This window comes from Oncorhynchus keta, chromosome 36 (genome assembly GCF_023373465.1).
Source record: "Oncorhynchus keta strain PuntledgeMale-10-30-2019 chromosome 36, Oket_V2, whole genome shotgun sequence".
Taxonomy (NCBI): domain Eukaryota; kingdom Metazoa; phylum Chordata; class Actinopteri; order Salmoniformes; family Salmonidae; genus Oncorhynchus; species Oncorhynchus keta.
The window spans coordinates 7,135,465-7,158,269 of record NC_068456.1 but is presented as its reverse complement, the minus strand read 5'-3'; the positions used below and the strand labels follow the sequence as shown (position 1 = coordinate 7,158,269).

The 22,805-nt window shown below is 42.9% G+C and overlaps 1 protein-coding gene across 3 annotated transcripts in view; it reads left to right on the top strand.

Moving 5' to 3' along the window:
- Positions 1 to 22,805, top strand: part of LOC118369393 (adhesion G protein-coupled receptor A3-like) — a 262,103-nt gene that overhangs the window by 124,631 nt on the left and 114,667 nt on the right. For all 3 annotated transcript variants that reach the window (XR_008095029.1, XR_008095030.1, XM_052498400.1), the window contains exons 8-12: positions 4,287 to 4,451; positions 6,887 to 7,106; positions 7,326 to 7,475; positions 10,957 to 11,118; positions 15,799 to 15,996. Coding sequence is in view for 1 of the 3 variants with exons in the window: in XM_052498400.1 (XP_052354360.1) it covers positions 4,287 to 4,451; positions 6,887 to 7,106; positions 7,326 to 7,475; positions 10,957 to 11,118; positions 15,799 to 15,996 (895 nt within the window). In the remaining 2 variants the exon portion in view is untranslated. The remainder of the gene's footprint in view (positions 1 to 4,286; positions 4,452 to 6,886; positions 7,107 to 7,325; positions 7,476 to 10,956; positions 11,119 to 15,798; positions 15,997 to 22,805) is intronic.

Here is a 22,805-nt window from a genome sequence, read left to right as displayed (position 1 = left end):
TGTCTGTCACATGTGCTCAGTATGAACCTGCTTTCATCTGTGAAGAGCACAGGGCGCCAGTGGTGAATTTGCCAATCTTGGTGTTAATATATGCCATTTAGCAGACGCTTTTATCCAAAGCGACTTACAGTCATGTGTGCATACATTCTACGTATGGGTGGTCCCGGGAATCGAACCCACTACCCATGGCGTTACAAGCGCCATGCTCTACCAACTGTGCTACAGAAGGACCACCAAGATATTTCAAATGCCAAACGTCCTGCACGGTGTTGGGCTGTAAGCACAACCCCCACCTGTGGACGTCGGGCCCTCATACCACCCTCATGGAGTCTGTTTCTGACCGTTTGAGCAGACACATGCACATTTGTGGCCTGCTGGAGGTCATTTTACAGGGCTCTGGCAGTGCTCCTCCTGCTCCTCCTTGCAGAAAGTCGGAGGTAGCGGTCCTGCTGCTCGGTTGTTGCCCTCCTACGGCCTCCTCCACGTCTCCTGATGTACTGGCCTGTCTCCTGGTAGCGCCTCCATGCTCTGGACACTACGCTGACAGACACAGCAAACCTTCTTGCCACAGCTCGCATTGATGTGCCATCCTGGATGAGCTGCACTACCTGAGCCCCTTGTGTGGGTTGTAGACTCCGTCTCATGCTACCACTAGAGTGAAAGCACCGCCAGCATTTAAAAGTGACCAAAACATCAGCCAGGAAGCATAGGAACTGACAAGTGGTCTGGTCACCACCTGCAGAACCACTCCTTTATTGGGGGTGTCTTGCTAATTGCCTATAATTTCCACCTGTTGTCTATTCCATTTGCACAACAGCATGCGAAATGTATTGTCAATCAGTGTTGCTTCCTAAGTGGACAGTTTGATTTCACAGAAGTGTGATTGACTTGGAGTTACATTGTGTTAAGTGTTCCATTTATTTTTTGAGCAGTGTATCATCTCCAATGTATAGTCCATGTAAAAAACCTGTCTGATTAGGATGAATAATATCTGACAATACTTTTAAAATTCTATGTGCCAAGCATTTTGCTAGGATTTTTGCATCACAACACTGAAGTGTAAGAGGTCTCCAATTTTTTTAATGGACTGGATCTTTATATATACCACTTGGATCCTGTTTCAGTAATAATGATATCACACCTTCTTGTTGCGTGTCTGATAATCTACCATTTATATAGCAGTGGTTAAAACAAGTCAATAATGGTCCTTTGAGTATACTAAAAAAAGTTGTGTATACTTCCACTGGTATGCCATCCAGCCCTGGAGTTTTCCCATCCTTAACGGCCCCAATTGCCTTAAGCAGTTCCTCCTCAGTAATTTGGCCTTCACATGAGTCTTTCTGTACAGATATTAATTTTACATTATTATTCGGAAAAAAATCCATACAATTAGTTTAATCCTAATCTTAATGAACACACACACACACACATTCTCTGCAGTTATATTTACATGGATTACATTACTTTATTTCATTATTGTCATCAATGAATTGTCATCTTTGCCATCGTCAAATCTTTAAGTACTCGTCATCATCATCATAATATGTTCCAAGGCTTTCTTCTCCTGTTTTCTCTTTCCTAGAAATGAAAGACAAGCAGGCTGCTTGCATGGAGACATCAGACTGGCTGATATTGGATTAAGCTCAGAGGTTTTCTATTTAGGACCTGACTGGAGAGTTGATACACTACTTTGTGGTTGTGTCCCTTCGAAGGAACGCTGCTGTTCTAGGGAGGGAGAGCTGTGCTCTATATTTGCCTGTGGTTTTGGAGACAACCGAGGCAGTAGCAGCAGCAGCAGCAACACTGGGTTGCTCATGCTATCATAGGATTACTCAACATCACTGCACTGGATTTGACTCACACAGTACTCACTTTATCAGTCCCGCTGATGTAGTGTGTGGTATAATTGCCTATTGGGCATTGCTAAGGGAGCTATGCGAAGGAATAGGAACGAATAATGAATCTATGATAGGGTTGCAAAGGGAGAGTATAACACTGTTAACTTTATAAGTTTACCAGTAAACTTCCAGAATATTTCAATACATGCTAAATATATAAAACAATAAAATAAGATGACTTTGAATTAAACCATTTAATGACAACGCTAAAACATTATCCTAAATATAACCCCTACATTTAGTGAATACTGTTCGTGTTTAATATGAGAGTTTCAGCATGAAATATCCTTCATATTTGTACACACTTATTTATTTTACTATGTCAATATGTCTTTTTTGTAAATGTTTTTGTGGTGGCAGTTCTGAAAAAAAAAATAGTTGGAAGTAGTTGCAGAGTTAATTAGGCTATTTTCTCTCGAGCCATATGTTCTATCTAATATGATTAGTAGTACAAATTACCAAAGTTACCATAGATTGTCATAGATTACCTGTTAATTGCCTAAATTGCTGAACATTCCGGTAACTTGGTAAATTACCGGTGGTTTTGCAACCCTAATCTAGCTAGATGTCTACATCTATCTTGACCTAGACAGATGTTTTGCTCAGTGGTGAAGGGTACAGAAGTAGCCTAGGTCATTCATAAGATGTTTGCCTGCAGGGTAAAGCATACTGTACTTCAGAGCAAGCTTTTACTCAAATCCCAAAAGCCTCTCAGGTTCTTGTCTCTGCTCCAGCCGATGAAATCATGATCAGTGTTTAAAACTAACAGCCCTGCAAAAAAAAGTGTGATGGCTGCGCACTTAAAAGATGCCTCATAAAGTTTGCTTAATTTTTCAAATGTGTTATTAGTATCACTGCATCAGAGAAATGCCTATGTACGCTATCCCTAATTCAGTGAAAATCATTTTCAAAATCTAAAAATAAAGTAAGCTTTATGTGACATCTTTCTGAGTTGCGGACCCATCACAGTTTTCTGCTTATATGAATTGACATGTTTTACGCACCAACCAAACATCTGGAAGGGCGTGATGGTCCCCCTTTGATTAGCTAAAAGTGCTGCGAAACACCCAGGGGTTTGGCCTCTCTCTCACAGCTCTTGACTCCCCCTCCATTCTACCACTCCACACAGGATGCCATCATCTCAGTCAAGAATAGTTCAAAATTGAATTTGGAGCCCTTTGGAATCCCCAGCAGAAATGAGATTGAACCAATCGGTGTTTCATTATTTATTTCCTCGTGGAGAGTGTCGTTGAGGCAAAGTCATTGAGAAAAGTTGATTCAGGGAATTAGAACAGTGTTCAGCTCTTTACTTTTATGTTCTTTGCCATCATGTGAAGATACAAGACTTTGAAAGCCGCCAAGCTGTAGATTAGAATCTAGAGACCTTTTCACACTACTGAGCCAAACTGACCCGAGCCAAACTGTACTAAGCTGGCCGGGGTACACATCCATCCACCATGCTTGCTGAACCATGCTGAAAAGGAACATTTTAAAGAAGATGTCCAAGCCAGCACAGTTGGGTTTGGATCAGCACGATAGTGTGAAAAGGGGAAAGGTTTTTAACATTTTAGTGTTTTCGTGTCTATGGGATTCAGAGCTACGGTACTGAAAGAATTCAAAGAAACACAACAGCAAGAGACAAGTAAGATGAGTAATTTGAGGGTATTGGAGAAAAAAAGCCACAGGGAACTATATTTCATGCCGCTGAATAAATATTTCCTGCACATCCTCTGTTAAGAGGCACTGTCAAGGATTATTCTCTGGCACATCAGAGTGCACTCAGCAACTAATCATTTTTACTGTGGAAGATTTAAGTGCCTTCTCTTGCCTGTCACTTATAATTTGAATGTCAACTGTCAAACACCCATGGCATAGCATTGTTCCTAAGTTGAATTTGAAAAGTCGTGGGTTTTTTGGGGGAAACCGCAGCTGTTTTTTTTCCTCAGCTCAACACAGAACGCTGCTCAATGAAATTGTGGAGCAAATCAGTCAATTTTGTGAGGTGCCACATGGAAATGTGGATTTTATGGAAATTATTATGCATTAGTAATAAAAAATACATTTGGCTTTGTGCTGAGAAATACAGTATTTCTATGGAGATAGAGCTTTTTGCCTCGCAATACTTTATAATCTGTTGTCATTGTCATGTATGTATTCTATATATAACCAGGGACGTGCCATTCAAATAGAAATCCTCCTTACAAAGGAGACATGCTCCAAATACCAATCACCAAAGCATGTAACACCACAGCTCTAAGTCATTGTAACAGCACTATTCTGAGTGTTTCTTGAATTGAGTAGTTCTTGTGTGGTTGCATGCACGCACGCACACACACACACACACACACGGAAACTAATGCAGTAGATCTGTTTTCTTCTTTCCTCCAGCGAGGTCGTCCTCTCCAACATCAACCACAGCCTGTCTGGCATCTGGGAGTGCCAGGTGACCAGTTCCCGTGGCAACAGGTCCAGACAGATGGAGATCCTTGTGTTGGAGACGTCAGCACCCTACTGCTCAGCAGACAGGATCAACAGCAATAAGGGGGACTTCAGGTGGGTGCTTTAACCAGTCCAAAAACAAGGACCTCTTCAGGTGAAGACTAAATGACAAGGTCAAAGGTCAACTACAGTGCAACAAGGTAGCCTAAAACATGCCTGACCTCATGTTGGCATTCAAGATGTCAGTGTTTTGAGAATGTGAAATGTTGAAAGCCCAATGGTTCGCTCAGCTCTGCTCAAGTAGGAAATGACTGTAGAATATTATGTTGGAGAACCTCCAAACGAGCTTCAATGCCATACAACACTCCTTCCGTGGCCTCCAACTGCTCTTAAACGCTAATAAAACCAAATGCATACTTTTCAACCGTTCGCTGCCTGCACCCGCACACCTGACTAGCATCACCACCCTGGATGGTTCCGACCTTGAATATGTGGACATCTATAAGTACCTAGGTGTCTGGCTAGACTGTAAACTCTCCTTCCAGACTCATATCAAACATCTCCAATCGAAAATCAAATCTAGAGTCGGCTTTCTATTCCGCAACAAAGCCTCCTTCACTCACGGCGCCAAACTTACCCTAGTAAAACTGACTATCCTACCGATCCCCAACTTCGGCGATGTCATCTACACAATTGCTTCCAACACTCTACTCAGCAAACTGGATGCAGTTTATCACAGTGCCATCCGTTTTGTCACTAAAGCACCTTATACCACCCACCACTGCGACCTGTATGCTCTAGTCGGCTGGCCCTCGCTATATATTCGTCGCCAGACCCACTGGCTCCAGGTCATCTACAAGTCCATGCTAGGTAAAGCTCCGCCTTATCTCAGTTCACTGGTCACGATGGCAACACCCACCCGTAGCACGCGCTCCAGCAGGTGTATCTCACTGATCATCCCTAAAGCCAACACCTCATTTGGCCGCTTTTCGTTACAGTTCTCTGCTGCCTGTGACTGGAACAAATTGCAAAAATCGCTGAAGTTGGAGACTCTTATCTCCCTCACCAACTTCAAACATCTGCTATCAGAGCAGCTAACCGATCGCTGCAGCTGTACATAGTCTATCGCTAAATAGCCCACCCATTTTTACCTACCTCATCCCCATACTGTTTTTATTTATTTACTTTTCTGCTCTTTTGCACACCAATATCTCTACCTGTACATGACCATCTGATCATTTATCACTCCAGTGTTAATCTGCAAAATTGTAATTATTCGCCTACCTCCTCATGCCTTTTGCACACAATGTATATAGACTGCCCATTTTTTTCTACTGTGTTATTGACTTGTTAATTGTTTACTCCATGTGTAACTCTGTGTTGTCTGTTCACGCTGCTATGCTTTATCTTGGCCAGGTCGCAGTTGCAAATGAGAACTTGTTCTCAACTAGCCTACCTGGTTAAATAAAGGTGAAATAAAAATAAATAAATAAAAAATTAGATAACAAAGAAAGTAAACAGTCAAATGAAAAAAAAAATCCATGGAATGTAAGTACTGTTTAGCTAGCAGTTATTAGCATTAGGAAGCCATGTGTTTCATATCAATCACCAAAATGCTAATAATTCTGTACCCTAGCTTTATACTGTAGCTTTCTATAAAACATCCCAATTAGTCTCTGACTGGCATTTTCCCATCCAGCTAAAGCCTTATGAGTTGAAAAGCCAGCGGGCTCTCCACGAGACCTGGGTTCAAATACTTTGAGCATTTGCTTCAGTCTGCCTGGAGTGCCAGATGGGAGGGGTTTACCATTTTTTGGAACTGTTCAAGTGGTTCCATTGTGTCAGGCAAGCTCAATCAAGCACATTAAATTATGGCAAATCATATCTGAACCCAGGTCTGCTTTCCACCTCTCCCTCTGTCTCTGTCCCTGTCCCTGTCCATCTGGAAGTCTTGAGAAGTTGTCTGTTTTTCTCCCTCCAGTCATGTTTACGTGAATGCTCCATTGTTGTCATGAACTGCTCCTGTACTTTACAACCCACTTCCAGTGAAGCGAGCAGAGAGGCTTTGTTTCTGCTAAGCAGTGGCGTAATGGGCTGGAAAATGAGACCCTTTTTTTTATCGGGGGGGATTAGTGCCATAGATTACGAAGTAGCCAGTGCCATGATGACAGGGGGAGAAAGCAGGACCGGTTCCTCTGAACACAACAACAGATTTATCCTCAGTCTTTCCTCAATATACTCCCTTTGTTTTCACATTATGAAAAATTGCCAAAATGACCTTGTTGAAATGAAACCAGCTTGTTTTCGTTGGTGTTTTTGCGGGTGTTTTCAGGGAGATATAGACTACAGTAAGATGTTACAGTATATGTAATATCCAGTGCCATTATGTTTGTTTACATGTCATGCAGATCAACAATCAACAATAAATGATAACTTAGTAATGCGACATAATAACAAGGCAACGCGTCACATCAATGTAGTGTAGTCAGGAAATCGAGGCTTATTGTGGATCACGGTGACAAAGACATTGATACCATATCTTGTGACAGGTGGCCAAAGACCCTGGCAGGGATATTGGCCTTCCTGCCCTGTGCTCCATCCACATTTGGCTATGCCCCCCGCCCTTCTGGTGCCTCTTCACACCACCTCACTCAGAGGGAGAAGAAGGCCTGGCGACGCTGTGACCGGGCAGGCCGGTGGGCAGAGGATGACTATACCCAGTGCCCATATGCCAGCGAGGTGACTCGCATACTGCATGAGCTCACCCAGGTAGGACATTTTTCTCACTAGCAGAGACAACGCGAGACAAGGGGGTCTAAAATGGAATAATCTGAATCATTAACAATTTTTTTTATTTGAGGTAATATCTGGCTTGATTAATACCCATAGGAAGACATGCAAACGGTTATTTCATACCACATATGAAATGTATCTGTGTAAATCCAAGTGATCTAGCCTCTTCTAACCCAATCATTGTTCTATTACCAGATGACCATCAACACCAGCAATGCCCAGCCGTTAGCCCAGCAGCTGGTAGCCTTCACCAGCAAGGCGGGGGACTTCAGCGATGTGATGGATGTCATCTTTGTCACACACCTGGTTGAGAGGCTGACTCGCCTGGTGGACCAGCATAGAGAAGTACGTATGATAGCAGGACTTAGCCGCTGTTCACACACACGCATGCGCACACACACACACACACACACACACACACACACACACACACACACACAGAAGAATGCACACACACACACACAGCATTTTACCCTCAGCCTCCACGCAGCAGTCATTGTTTTGCTCAACAGTTCTCCGCGTATTGTATGAGGAATTGCACATTTGACTAATCACTGCACTATTTCCGCATAAAACAGTCAAATCAGTACAAAAAGAGGGCAACCAGTCTCCACACGTTTAACGCATAACATAGTTAAATCAAGTCACACGTCAACAAACTATGTCCCTTATCAATGCATTTTCCTGATAAATTGGACAAAAGCATTGCATATTTACATGCATAATGTCAGAATTCCTCTGGCAAAATCAAGCATTTTTGCCCCGCAAATGTCATAAAATAATCCCTGTGAAATTCTGGGGGATTGAATAAAGAACCCCGAACTGTTTTCTTTGGACGAGCTGTTTATAGTCCAATGAAAGGCACATATGAGTGGATGTCTCTTTTTGCCCCGGTAGCTGGCTAGTCTACTTGACTCCAGCTCCATAAATGCTGGACTTTGGGTGCTAATTTCCCTGAGATGTCATCAGTGAAGCAATTTGGTAACATGCAATTTGAGGGGAAACTATACATATTGTTAGCTGCTATTCCTAACCCGGTATTATTTAAGCATGTGAGATGTCAGTGCTTTTCAGTGTTTTGAAAGCAGGGATTTGTCCAATTCTAAGGAGTGATTTGCAAGAAGAGACTTGAAACTGTTCAGATGACTGGGGGTGTCAATCTCATTCCATGGAGGGCTTAGTGTCTGCTGGTTTTTGTTTTTTCCTTTCAGGTGAGGGCAGTTCCTTACTAATTAGTGACCTTAATTCATCAATCAAGCAAAAGGAGTGCAAACCCGCAGACACTCGTCCCTCCGTGGAATGAGTTTGACACATGTGGCTTAAATGGAGGGATCCGCAGGTTAACGGAACTCGATTTAAGAAACCGTACATTACGCTAAATGTGCTCACACTCTAGGAATGAAGGAGTCTTAGCCTGCCAGCATCCCACGCTATACTGACCTTCAAAATTAATTTGGAAAACCTGTGTGTTTTCCTTCATCTTCTTTTCTTGCTTATGGCAATCATGCACCTGAGAGCTAAATTGATGAAGAGGTAATTCGGCTATCCCCCTAATCTATTCCAAATGTATTTCTTTTATACCAGGGGTCTTCCACCTTTTCTTGCCCGGGGACCCCTGGTGAGGCAAACCAGAGACTGAGGGATCCCCATCATATGTTAGGCCCCCCCCCAACAAATCTATGTTAGCCTCCCAAAAATGCAACAACTTGTCTTATCATCAGGTGATGTAAACAACACTTTAAAATGAATAGATTTCATAGATTTTGGTAGTCTATTCTGTTTTTGCTAGCGATATTCATAAAAACATTACAAGTAAAAATGACCAAAAATTCACTTTTTCAATATTATTATTTGATATACAGTACCAGTCAAATGTTTGGACACACCTACTCATTCAAGTGTTTTTCTTTATTTTGACTAATTTCTACAAAACTATGAAATAACACATATGTTATCAAGTAGTAAACAAAAAAGTGTTCAACAAATCAAAATATATTTAAGTATTTGAGATTCGTCAAATAGTCACCCTTTGCCTTAGTGACAGCTTAGCACACTCTTGGTATTCTCTCAACCAGCTTCACCTGGAATGCTTTTCCAACAGTCTTGAAGGAGTTCCCACATATGCCGAGCACTTGTTGGCTGCTTTTCCTTCACTCTGCGGTCCAACTCATCCAGAACCATCTCAATTGGATTGAGGTTGGGTGATTGTGGAGGCCAAGTCATCTGATGAAGCACTCCATCACTCTCCTTTTTGGTCAAATAGCCCTTACACAGCCTGGAGGTGTGTTGGGTCATTGTCCTGTTGAAAAACAAATGATAGTCCCACGAAGTGCAAACCAAATGGGATGACATATCGCTGCAGAATGCTGTGGTAGTTTTGCTGGTTGAGTGTGCCTTGAATTCTAAATGAATCCCTGACAGTGTCACCAGCAAAGCACCCCCACACCTCCTCCTCCATGCTTCACAGTGGGAACCACACAAGCCGATATCATCCATTCACTTACTCTGTGTCTCACAAAGACACGGCGGTTGGAACCAAAAACCTCAAATTTAGATTCATCAGACCAGATTTCCACCAGTCTAATGTCCATTGCTCATGTTTCTTGGCACAATCAAGTTTCTTATTATTATTGGTGTCCTTTAGTAGTGGTTTCGTTGCAGGAATTGCAAGGCCTGATTCACGCGGTCTCCTCTGAACAGTTGATGTTGAGGTTTGTCTGTTACTTGAACTCTGTAAGGCATTTATTTGGGCTGCATTCTGAGGTGCTGTTAATTGTCGATTTCTGAGGCTGGTACCTTTAATTTACTTATCCTCTGCAGCACAGGTAACTCTGGGTCTTTCCTGTGGCGGAAATCATGAGTGCTAGTTTCATCATAGCACTTGATAGTTTTTGCGACTGCAATTGAAGAAACTTTCAAAGTTCTTGAAATGTTCCGCACTGACTGACCTTCATGTCTCAAAGTAATGATGGACTGTCATTTCTCTTTGCTTATTTGAGCTGTTCTTGCCATAATATGGACTTGGTCTTTTATCAAATATGTCTATCTTCTGTTTACAGAACCCTACCTTGTCACATCACAACTGATTGCCTCAAACGCATTAAGAAGGAAAGAAATTCCAGAAATATAATTTTAACCATGCGCATCTGTTAATTGAAATGCATTCCAGTTGATTACTTAATGAAGCTGGTTGAGAGAATGCCAATAGTGTGCAAAGCTGTCATCAAGGCAAAGGGTGACTACTTTGAAGAATCTCAAATATAAAATATATTTTAATTTGTTTGACACTTTTTTTGGTTACTACATGATTCCATATGTGTTATTTCATAGTTTTGATATCTGCACTATTATTCTACAATGTAGAAAATAGTCAAATAAGAACTTAACTGGAATGAGTAGGTGTGTCCAAACGTTTGACTGGTATTGTACATTTTCGCGGACCCCCTGAAGTAATTCTGAGTACTCCCGGTTGAATACCCCTGCTTTACGACTGAAGGCAACTATAGGGTCTGCACACAAAAGAGGTCAGTGTAGTGTAGTGGAATTGAATTTTTACGTGAGAAGATCATTATTTGGAGCTCTCCTCAACACGGGGTCCTACTAGAAAACCTAACAATACTTGGATGCCCAGATACACCTTGATTAATGCCAACCCAATCTCTCCACAGAACAGTTAGAATAAAGAAACTGTGAATGTGATGTGGTTCAATTGTCATCACAGTTAAGTGATTATGCCCCATTGGAGCCGCTAATCTAAAGAAAATCTTTATATAATGAATCAAGTCACCATCACCACCCTCATCATTTCATTTCCTCAATCCCGTAGCTAGGGGACTATATCTCTGACATAGCCAGTAACATGATGCTGGTGGAGGAACACATCCTGTGGATGGCTCAGAACGAGGCCCGGGCATGTACACGCATTGTCCAGTGTGTGGAGCGCATCGCCGACTTGGCTCTCACCATAGACACGCAGGTCATATCAAAGGTAGGTAAACAAACATCAAAGGCACACAAATGTCTATAAACTAAATGTTCACTCTTTAAACCCTTAAAATGATAACTTATAAAGTGTCAATAAGATTGGTTTTGGAATCAAAGCTTAGGGGAGCTCAAAACGTATTGGGACAGGGACATTTTAGTTGTTGTTGTAGTTTTGGCACTGTACTCCAGCACTTTGGATTTTGAAATCATACAATGACTATGAGTTTTAAAGTGCAGACCCCATTTTAGGGGACCAAAAGAGAAATTCACTGATATGTGTATTTAAAAGTAGTAATAAGTTAAGTAGTTGGTCCCATATTCATAGCACAGAATGACTACATGAAGCGTGTCTCTATACATACGTCGGATGCATTTCCTTTGGTTGTGTTTCAGATCATTTTGTGTCCAATAGAAATGAGTGATAAATCATGTTGTGAGGACAGACGCTGGGAGATGAAAAGCAAGGACAGGGAGTGAATATTTCATAAATAACGGACATGAAATAAAACATGGACAGCGTCTGGACAAGAGGAACAAAACAACATTAGTGCAGACACGGGGAAGAAACTGAGGAAATGTCAGATATAGGGGAGGCAATCAATATGGTAATAGAGTCCAGGTGAGTCCAATGATGCGCTGATGCGCGCAACGATGGTGACAGGTGTGCGTAATGATGGGCCGTCTGGCACCAGAGAGCACTAGAGAGGGGGATCGGGAGCACATGTAACAAATGTAGCCATTGTTTAATTTCAAATCCAAAGTGCGGTATCATTTTAAATCCAAAGTCAGCTCAAAATCAAATATTTTGGAACTCACTGTAGTTCAGGCCTGGGCAAAGGCCGGCCCGGGGGCCGTATGCGGTCCACGATCTGATTCAATGTGGCCCGCGGAATCATGCTCAGATCACATAAAGATTTTGCCATGTTATTCAAATTAAAAGCCCAATGAATTCGCACCTTTGTGTAATGATTTAACTCCCACCACTTGCGGGACATTTGTTTTGAAGGCATATATAAATAACTGCACGAGGGCAGACAGTGGCTGACAGGCTGTCAGGCACGTCACAGTTACAAATAGGAGCTAGCTAGAAATGAGTTTTTCAAAGATTTCACAGTTAAGGAAAGTACACAATGAACGTAGGTTGTTCCAGCAAGAGTGGACATCGAAATATTTATTTATTGAGGTATCAGGGAAAGCTGTGTGCTTAGTGTGCAAAGAGAGCATCGCTGTCTTGAAAGACTACAACTTGTCCCGACACTTCCATATGAAGCATGCAGAGACATTATAGGAATATGTCTTCTGAGCAGAGGGCAAGTGCATCGAAAGAATTGCTTTCTCAGTTGCAAAAGCAGCTAGGTCTTTTCACAAAACTGCATTCAGCAAACGATGGAATTGCGAGAGCTAGCTATGTACTGTCCCACAAAATTGCTAAACATACCAAGCCATTCGCTGAGGGCGAATTCATGAAATAATGTTTTTATTGACTCTGCACCAATACTTTGCCCCGACAAGAAAGAGCTGTTTGTCAAGACGAACAGTGACACGGCGTGTTGAGGGCATTGCAGAGAATACGGAACAACAGTTGAAAGACAAAGGTAAAGGATTTGACCTATTTCTCCTTGGCCCTGGATGAGAGCAGTGATGCACATGAACACGGTGCGGGTGTTGATATACTTATGAGGCATGACCCCAGACTTTAAAATGACATAGGAGCTTGCTTCAGTGCAGTCAATGAAGAGCACAACCACAGGGAAATATGCATTGGAGGAGGTTAATAAGTGTGTGGCAAAACTGGGACTGAGTTTTGAAAAGTTATCCAGTGTGACCACTGATGGATGCCCAAACTTGACAAGAAAAAGCATTGGTCTTTTGAAAAAGATACGAGATCAAATAGCTGAGCTGAACCCAGATCAGATTTTTCCCCCCTGCATGCATTATTCATCAAGAGATACTCTGTAAATGTGATCTGAAAATTAGCGATGTTGTGGATACAGTCACTAAAGTGGTAAACTTCATAAGAGCTAAATCTTTAAACCACAGGCAGTTTGTCTCACTGTGGGAAGAGACAGAGTCTTGTCATGCAGATCTCCCTTACCACAAAAACGTGAGTTGTCTGAATTTGGGGAAGGTGCTTAAAAGGGTGTTGGACCGGAAGTCAGAGATTGCTACATTTTTGTTTTCTCGTCGTTTTGAGGATTTCAAAGTGTTGTAAAATGACATGCTGTTGGTTTCCACTCCATTCACCTTCAATGTGGATAACGTTCCCGCTGACCTGCAACTTGAGCTTATCGATCTTCAGTATGATGCAGTGATTGGAGAACTATTCAAAACAATGTCACTGACAAGGTTCTATGCATCTCTCGATGAACAAAACTTTCTAAAGATTAGGAGTCATGCTCAGAAAATGTTTGTAGGGTTTTGAACAACCTATGTATGAGAACAGACATTTTCAGTGATGAAATATAAAAAGTCAAGACACAGATCATCTCTTACTGACTCTCACCTCTCAGCAATCCTGTGCATAGCGACGTCAGAAACCATACCTGACTTCACTGCTCTAGTCAATGCCCATCAGAGACGTCACTCCTCAAACTGATTGAGTAATTTAAGTGTAATGTTGAGCTCTCTCTCTTTCTTGTGTGTTTGTGCATACCCGTTAACAAGAGTTCTGTCCGTGGTGCTGAATGCACAGTGTACTTTACCCTCCGTGTAGTTCATTGCATGTTTAATAATGAAAATACCTACCAAACGGAGGACATGGATGTGGTTTATTTCTGTGCATGTTAAAACAGTAAAATAAGTAGTATATCTGGATGTGATTTACAGTAGATATATCTGTCAACACAGTCATACGCATGATGTACAGTTGAAGTCGGAAGTTTACATACACCTTATCCAAGTACATTTAAACTCAGTTTTTCACAATCCGTGTAAAAATTCCCTGTCTTTGGTCAGTTAGGAACACCACTGTATTTTAAGAATGTGAAATGTCAGAATAATAAAAGAGAGAATTATTAATTTCAGCTTTTATTTCTTGTATCACATTCCCAGTGGGTCAGAGGTTGACATACACTCAATTAGTATTTGGTATCATTGCCTTTAAATTGTTTAACTTGGGTCAAACGTTTCGGGTAGCCTTCCACAAGCTTCCCACAATAAGTTGGGTGCATGAATTTTGGCCCATTCCTCCTGACAGAGCTGGTGTAACTGAGTCGGGTTTGTATGCCTTCTTGCTCTCCCACGCTTTTTCAGTTCTGCCCACACATGTTCTATAGGATTGAGGTCAGGGCTTTGTGATGGCCACTCCAATGCCTTGTCCTTAAGCCATTTTTTCACAACTTTGGAAGTTTGCTTGGGGTCATTGTCCATTTGGAAGACCCATTTGTGACCAAGCTTTAACTTCTTGACTGATGTCTTGAGATGTTGCTTCAATATATCCACATAATTTTCCTCCCTCATGATGCCATCTATTTTGTGAAGTACACCAGTCCCTCCTGCAGCAAAGCACCCCCACAACATGATGCTGCCACCCCCGTGCTTCATGGTTGGGATGGTGTTCTTTGGCTTGCAAGTCTCCCCATTTTTCCTCCAAGCATAACGATGGTCATTATGGCCAAATAGTTATATTTTTGTTTCATCAGACCAGAGGACATTTCCCCAAAAAGTATGATCTTTGTCCCCATGTGCAGTTGCAATCCGTAGCCTAGCTTTTTAATGGTGGTTTGGGAGCAGTGGCTTCTTCCTTGCTGAGCAGCCTTTCAGGTTATGTCGATATGGGACTCGTTTTACAGTGGATATAGATACTTTTGTACCTGTTTCCTCCATCTTCACAAGGTCCTTTGCTGTTCTTCTGGGATTGATTTGCCCTTTTTGACACCAAAGTACGGTTATCTCTAGGAGACGGTTATCTCTCCTTCCTGAGCGGTATGACGGCTGCGTGGTCCCATGGTGTTTACACTTGCGTACTATTGTTTGTACAGATTAATGTGGTACCTTCAGGCTTTTGGAAATTGCTCCCAAGGATGAACCAGACTTGTGGAGTTCTAAAAAAAAAAATTCTGAGGTCTTGGCTGATTTCTTTTGATTTTCCCATGATGTCAAGCAAAGAGGCACTGAGTTTGAAGTTGGGCCTTGAAATACATCCACATGTACACCTCCAATTGACACACAATGATGTCAATAAGCCTATCAGAAGCTTCTAAAGCCATGACATCATTTTCTGGAATTTTCCAATTTTCTATGTGAAATAATCTGTCTGTAAACAATTGTTGGAAAAATGACTTGTGTCATGCACACAGTAGATGTCCTAATCGACTTGCCAAAACTGTATTTAGTTAACAAGAAGTTTGTGGAGTGGTTGAAAGACTAGTTTTAATGACTCCAACCTAAGTGTATGTAATCTTCCAACTTCAACTGTATAATTCTGGCCCCTGATGGCAAAAATGTATTCTAATATGGCCCTCCATGGAAAATAATTGCCCAGGCCTGCTGTACTTCATCATCCTTTTAGTCTCGCAGCTCAGCATGATCAGCAAATTTGTTTTGTTTTTCATCAACATCTTTTTATCGATTCAGTGCAGAATGATACTTCAGAATGACACTTTTAAGGGTCAGCCATTTATGTTCAGACCAGGAAGATAAACTCACTTACTCCCATTCTTCCTATCGCTCTGACTCCATCCAGGTGTCCCCAAACATAGCCATGGAGGCCTTTCTGATCAGGCCGTCTAACTTCCAGGGTCTTTCGTGTATGGCAGTACAGAGAGCCCCCCTGCCACCCTTCTCTGGTCAGAGGAACCAGGATGCCATCGGGGACACGCTGCTCAACTTCAAATGTCACACGGTCAACGGCAACGGCTCCCCCTCCAGCCAACTCAGCAAGGTACAGTACATAGAAATAGAATGACTTGAAAATTAAGCACACATTGAAGGATGAACTTCCTGCTTTTACTCCGTGGTTAATGGGTACAACATACATTCAATATGGCTGCCGGTCCTCCTGTTACAGAACGTTGACTTGAATGAGAATCTCTCTTCTTGGAATGACATTTCTACAATACCATAAGAGTTAATCAGAGATTGGACATTTAATTCTGTTCTAAAATTCTCTCTGTCTTTTTTATTTATTTTTTAGATAATGCAGCTTGTTATGGTCAAGATTCAAATGCACCCACTTTGGTGTAAGAATAATAGGGCGGTGCTCCTGCCTGGCAGACTTGTTGTTGTCTATTACTCTCCATAAGTTGACATCCTGTTTTGGTGCAGTGGCATGCTGTAGATCAGCCTGTGATAGGTTGCACTGTAAAGGGGGAAGGGTCAGGATTGGTCGGGTAGTTCTGGAGTCAGTGTATGTAGGCCACTCTCCTGTGATTGATACTGTGGCCTTGTGTCCCTGTCACACTAAATCACTGTTACTCCATCATACCTCCTGCTGGCCCATCCCAAATGACAGATGCCACGTCAGCTACACTTTACAGTCTACATATGCAGACAGGGAAAAACACTCCTCTGGCATTGAAGTGGCATTGTTTTGCAATGTTTCACTAGGTAGTTATGCACATCAGCTACTGTGTGCATGTGCGCGTGCTTGTGCTGGTGTGTGTGCACGTTTACTTTCGTGTCTGTGTGTTTCAGCATGCTTGTTGACTGTGTCCTCTTATGATTAGCTAATACTATCTACTGTGCTCAGCTATAATTTAGCCTGGTTACCATGCCCAGTGCAGCTTTTCAGCGATCTCAGATGGACGAGCCATGGGGGAGAAAGGCAAGGCATTCCTTTGATGACTAAGCCGTCCCTTTGTGATGACCAATGACAGAGGTCGATGAGCATGACTAGGCTTATCGAAGTGAGCCAATTCCAAACCAAACCTGTGTGGCTTGATAGACAGGGAGCAATTGTCATTGAGAAAGTGAGCTCTCAATGGGAATGTGACATTGTGAGCGGCACTCAGAGTCGCAGCGGGCCACTTAGGGTTGGGATGGAAATGCTGCCAGCCTTCTCTCTCTCTGAGCCCTGTCTCTCACTCACTCACTCACTCGCGCTCTCTCTTTCTCTCTCTCTCTCTCTCTCTCTCTCTCTCTCTCTCTCTCTCTCTCTCTCTCTCTCTCTCTCTCTCAGCCCTATCTCTCTCTCTCTCATTGTCCTTGTCCTTGCTCTCCTCTGCTCTCCTCTGGGAGTACAACCCTACGACGTGACACTGCATATGCAAAGGCCCCTCCTATAACTGCCGATCTCACACTGCCTCGCAGGCCCTTCCTCATTGTAACGGGCGCCCCTGGTAGCCCCTCACATCCACTGTTTAGAGGGTGCTTTTCCAACCCAGTAATCAGCCTTGATTGCCACTTTTCATGTAGGCATCTGTTAGGATTGTTTTGTGCATAGGAATGTCATTTACGGGATTAGAATTAGAATCCTGGAGAAATCGGTTTACTGTTATTGGTTTTACTGTTATACACTTGTGGATAACAATGACAGTCACACCAGCAATAACTGAAATGTGCTTTTGCTTCACGACAATATTTAGCTATTGCTCCATGACAATTGTCTGTGGCTCTCACCAAATGACTGCTGGACAGCTAGCTATCCTGAAGTAGTATGGTGGGTACTGGCACATGCCCCTAGGCAAGGCTTCTACCATTGGGGGGGGGCTATTCAACTCCTGCCTGTAGTGCCTCCCGGTGGCTGGAGGTGTAGGTGCAGGGCTGCCGTAGGGCTCAGTGGTTCCCTTTGTCCATGTTTCACCCGCAGACCGAAAGAAATGAAAGATGCGAAGCGGAAGTCTGACTCCACCGCTCGTCACTTTGACTGTGAAGACGGCGTGTGGGCTCAGTTTTGATTTAGAGAGCAAATCCATTCCGGCCACACACACACTCACGCACACACACACAAACACACGTACACAAACACACACACTAATCTTCCACTCACACTCTCACTAGAGCTGACATGCAGCATCCCTCAGGAGGGGAGGATACTTCCACAAATATCGCCGCTCCCGTCTCTTCTTTCCCCAGGATGGAACACTGCATGTTTAGGGGAATTTCTCACCTCCTCTCTGTGCTGCTGTTAGTTCAGTGTATTCTGTGCGACTGATGATCTTTACCAGTGTTCACACTGCTGGTATTTAAGCCGTAGTGCTGTTTTAGCCCCCACTCGCAGACTATCTGATCTCTATCTCTCTGGCTGTGTCTCATGCCTGCTTGTGCTGTGCTAGGTTAAACTGAGCTACTTGCACAGAACATATGGTCACGCTGTGCCCACACACAGCCAAACGGGTGGCATTGCGCACATACACACACCCACAGACACACACACAAACACACACACGCTTACATGTGCAACCATGATCACATGCATGTACGCACACCACACACACACACACACACACACACACACACACACACACACACACACACACACACACACACACACACACACACACACACACACACACGATGCCAGACCTCAGCCACCAGCTCCATCCAACACATATGTTTTTAAATGTCTGGCTGGTAGCTAATTGGATGGGATAACAGTGAAATAGAAGGAATCTGGTTTGTGGATTTCCTCAAAAGAATTTCACTGAACGACCACACACTCTCCCTCAACAGTGCCAAGCTGCACAGTCACTTCAAACAAAATGTATAATAACAGAATATCAGGGGCATCATAGAGTCTGCCAGTATACTACTGTATAATTTAGTTTAATTTAACACATTTTGCATGCCTATTAATAAAGATTAGTTCTAGAGAGGAGAAGCGCTCTCATGGGTGTGAAATACAGCTAATGATGCCTTTGATAAGATCACCTGAGTTTAACTCTACTCTACGTCGTCCACATTATCACCTACTTATCATCCAAGCAGATTCTCTTTCAGTACCATCTGGTAAACATTATTAATCTCATCTGATGTAATTGCCCAGAGCCTTTTTCATAAAAATTTTTTTTTTTTTTAACGTCGTCTTAAAGTTAAGCCCAAAAAGATTTTTAAGTTTAAAGTGACAATTAGCCATCTATGCCGAAATTTAGCACCTAGTCGCACACTCGTGCGTAAAATAACAGTTTTGAATAATGGGACACTGCAATTAAACAACAAAACAGTTAAGGGGTTTGAGTGAGTATAGCTACAGTGTAAAAACTTACTTATCGACACATTTTGCTATTTCTCTCTTGAAATGGTATCAAAATGGGAAAACTCGTCAAAGGTAAGCAATGTCCCAAAATATTTCTGTTAAGTATTAGTTTGCCTTGCATTTTCTTAGTGTTTATTAAATATTTATTAAATTAAATAATTAAAAGAGTGTTTTTAGGCACTGTGAGGGTGTGGTTAAGAGGGTGTGATTAAAGACACCTGCTCGAGTCACAGTCGTGTCTTAAAAGCTAACTGAATAGCTAAGACCACAGGGGGTGCCAGTGATACCCTTCAGTAGAGGTATCGGCTAGTTAGGACAATATTTACCAGTCACTTCTCTCCCCCTTGCTCATTAAGCCATAATTAATTAGAGAAGGCCTGTGGCTGAGCTAGTGGGATATGCTAACCTCTCTGTTTAGATGCATTCCTGCTCCATAGAGCTTTAGTGCTTTTTAATTATGCTGCTGTTAGCTGTTAGCCACTAAAAAGTCACCATGCAGGTTGGGGCTGCTGCTACCTCATCTGGGGAACGGTTAGTGCTGGAAATACACAACCACAGGCAGGAAGACACAACCACGAAATATCTCATGCAACAAGTGCTCAGAGACAAATTTAACTGACACAGCCTACTTTTTGAACACATATGCAGTAATTCCCTGATAGTGATTGATAATATAATAATGAAATCCATTCAACATGTGCGTTTATCCAACGCGACTTGTTGAGTGCATACATTTAAGCATGTGACCCAGTGGAAATTGAACTCCCAACCCTGGTATTGTTAGTGGCACGCACTTAGCAACTGAGCCAAACAGGACCACACAGCTGTTATGAATTCCACGTGTCTAAATATACTCTCAATCATGCCATCATAATGTAGATACAGACTAGGAGTGCTGTTGAGAGTTCTGTGCACAAACCAATGGAGGAATTAAGCCATTTAAGTGGGTATCGACAGAGTGAAGGCTATTCATTAGCACATTGACCTGTATTCTTTTGGACGAGGGGAAGCACAGAGAGGAAATCATGCAAATTCTCCCGCCCGATTCATACCCAAATTACTCAAGGTTAATCGTATGTGTGCCGAATGCCATGTTTATGACATTAACTTCCATCCATTATTTTCATGGGTTTCATTGCAGATACTTTGTGTGTGTGTGTGTGTGTGTGTGTGTGTGTGTGTGTGTGTGTGTGTGTGTGTGTGTGTGTGTGTGTGTGTGTGTGTGTGTGTGCGTGCGTGCGTGCGTGCGTGCGTGCGTGCGTGCGTGCGTGCGTGCGTGCGTGCGTGCGTGCGTGCGTGCGTGCGTGCGTGCGTGCGTGCGTGCGTGCGTGCGTGCGTGCGTGCGTGCGTGCGTGCGTGCGTGCGTGCGTGCGTGCGTGCGTGCGTGCGTGCGTGCGTGCGTGCGTGCGTGCGTGCGTGCGTGCGTGCGTGCGTGCGTGCGTGCGTGCGTGCGTGCGTGCGTGCGTGCGTGCGTGCGTGCGTGCGTGCCTGTGACCATACATATGATGGCATTTGTGTTCTGTTCTATAACTGCAAAAGCATACAACAACAAAATGTTCCCTCTAAGCATTGAATTTTTTTCAGGAGTAGGTCTCTAAAAACAAATAGGCCTGTGATGCTGCAGTGAGATGTGCTGAATGCTAAACACCGTGGAAACCCCCTCTACTCCTCGTAGTAAGAAGAGGTAGGGAGAAGGAGGAAGGGAAGGTGGGAGGGAAGGAGGAGAGGGAAGCAAAAAGAGAACTGGAATTTAGGAAGAATGAGAAAGAGGGAGAGACAGGGAAACGCGACAGATTAAGAGAAGGGATTGAAAATTGAGAAGCAGACAGGTAAAGAGACAGAGGGATATAGAAAGAGAGGGAGACGGAGGGACCAAAAGGCCTCCTGCGGCGATGAGGGCCTGGGATAAAAATTTAAATATATTTTTTAAATACAATATAAATATAGGACAAATCACAACGAGAGACACAACACTACATACTTCAACAGAACACAACACTACTTCAATAGAAAAAGAGAGATTGAGAAAGATAAATAGTTCCATCGACGGATAGAGATAGCCAGTCACCGAGCATTTTTTGGGAGATCTGTCCATTTCCGCTGAACAGCTGAACAGGGGACAGAGGAAATTTGTTTCTCTTTGTGCCTTTGGAGCCTAGTTGCTCTAGCTGACTGGGCTTTGTGCAGCAGAATAGCCCTGGCTGTCCTTTGTCACGCCTGCTTCCCTGAGAGGGTCGGATATGTACGCACGCAAGCACACACGTACGCATGCACACACACACACACATACACACACACACACACATCCTCCATTCCCATCCTGCTCTGCCGCAGTACAGCATTCACACTGTTTCATTAAGTGCCTCTGTTGCATTACCACGCTCGTGTGCTGTACTGGACTGCTGGCTGTACAATGCTGTATTGTGAAGCTGGCTCCTCCTTATCTGTTTGCTGCTGGCTGTCCTATGCTATGCAGACAGAGCGTTATTTTGCTGCATAATGATTTATATTAAACGTTGGACTCAACGCAATATAGTTGTTGTTTGCCCCTGACAACTTTTCTTTGTGAATACCGTGCTTCAACATTTCTTATAGCAAGGCATGCTTTCATTGTAGATTGAATTCCTTGAAATCCCCCTCTGCTTATAGAGGGTGGGTCGAGGTGAGGGCATTATCAGCGCGACACATTGCTGATTCATGTGACGTACAGGGAGTGTTGATGCCCCCGGCTGGCATTCAGTCATAGATTGTTAACTTTGATGAAGAAACCTCAACCTTTTATTTTAGAGGCTAGGAAATACAGTGTGCTTCCAATTCGTTGTGTTATTAGGTCATGTCAACTTAGTCCCGAGTTAAGACTTTCCTCACTTGAAGCAACGGCATGCCGTTTATCATCATAAGCCTTCTCTTTGTACTTATTTGACCTGTCAACTTTTTTTATTTTTATTTTTTTATTTCACCTTTATTTAACCAGGTAGGCTAGTTGAGAACAAGTTCTCATTTGCAACTGCGACCTGGCCAAGATAAAGCATAGCAGTGTGAACAGACAACACAGAGTTACACATGGAGTAAACAATTAGCAAGTCAATAACACAGTAGAAAAAAATGGGCAGTCTATATACAATGTGTGCAAAAGGCATGAGGAGGTAGGCGAATAATACAATTTTGCAGATTAACACTGGAGTGATACATGATCAGATGGGCATGTACAGGTAGAGATATTGGTGTGCAAAAGAGCAGAAAAGTAAATAAATAAAAACAGTATAAAAACAGTATGGGAATGAGGTAGGTGAAAAAGGGTGAGCTATTTACCTATAGACTATGTACAGCTGCAGCGATCGGTTAGCTGCTCGGATAGCTGATGTTTGAAGTTGGTGAGGGAGATAAAAGTCTCCAACTTCAGCGATTTTTGCAATTTGTTCCAGTCACAGGCAGCAGAGTACTGGAACGAAAGGCGGCCAAATGAGGTGTTGGCTTTAGGGATGATCAGTGAGATACACCTGCTGGAGCGCGTGCTACGGATGGGTGTTGCCATCGTGACCAGTGAACTGAGATAA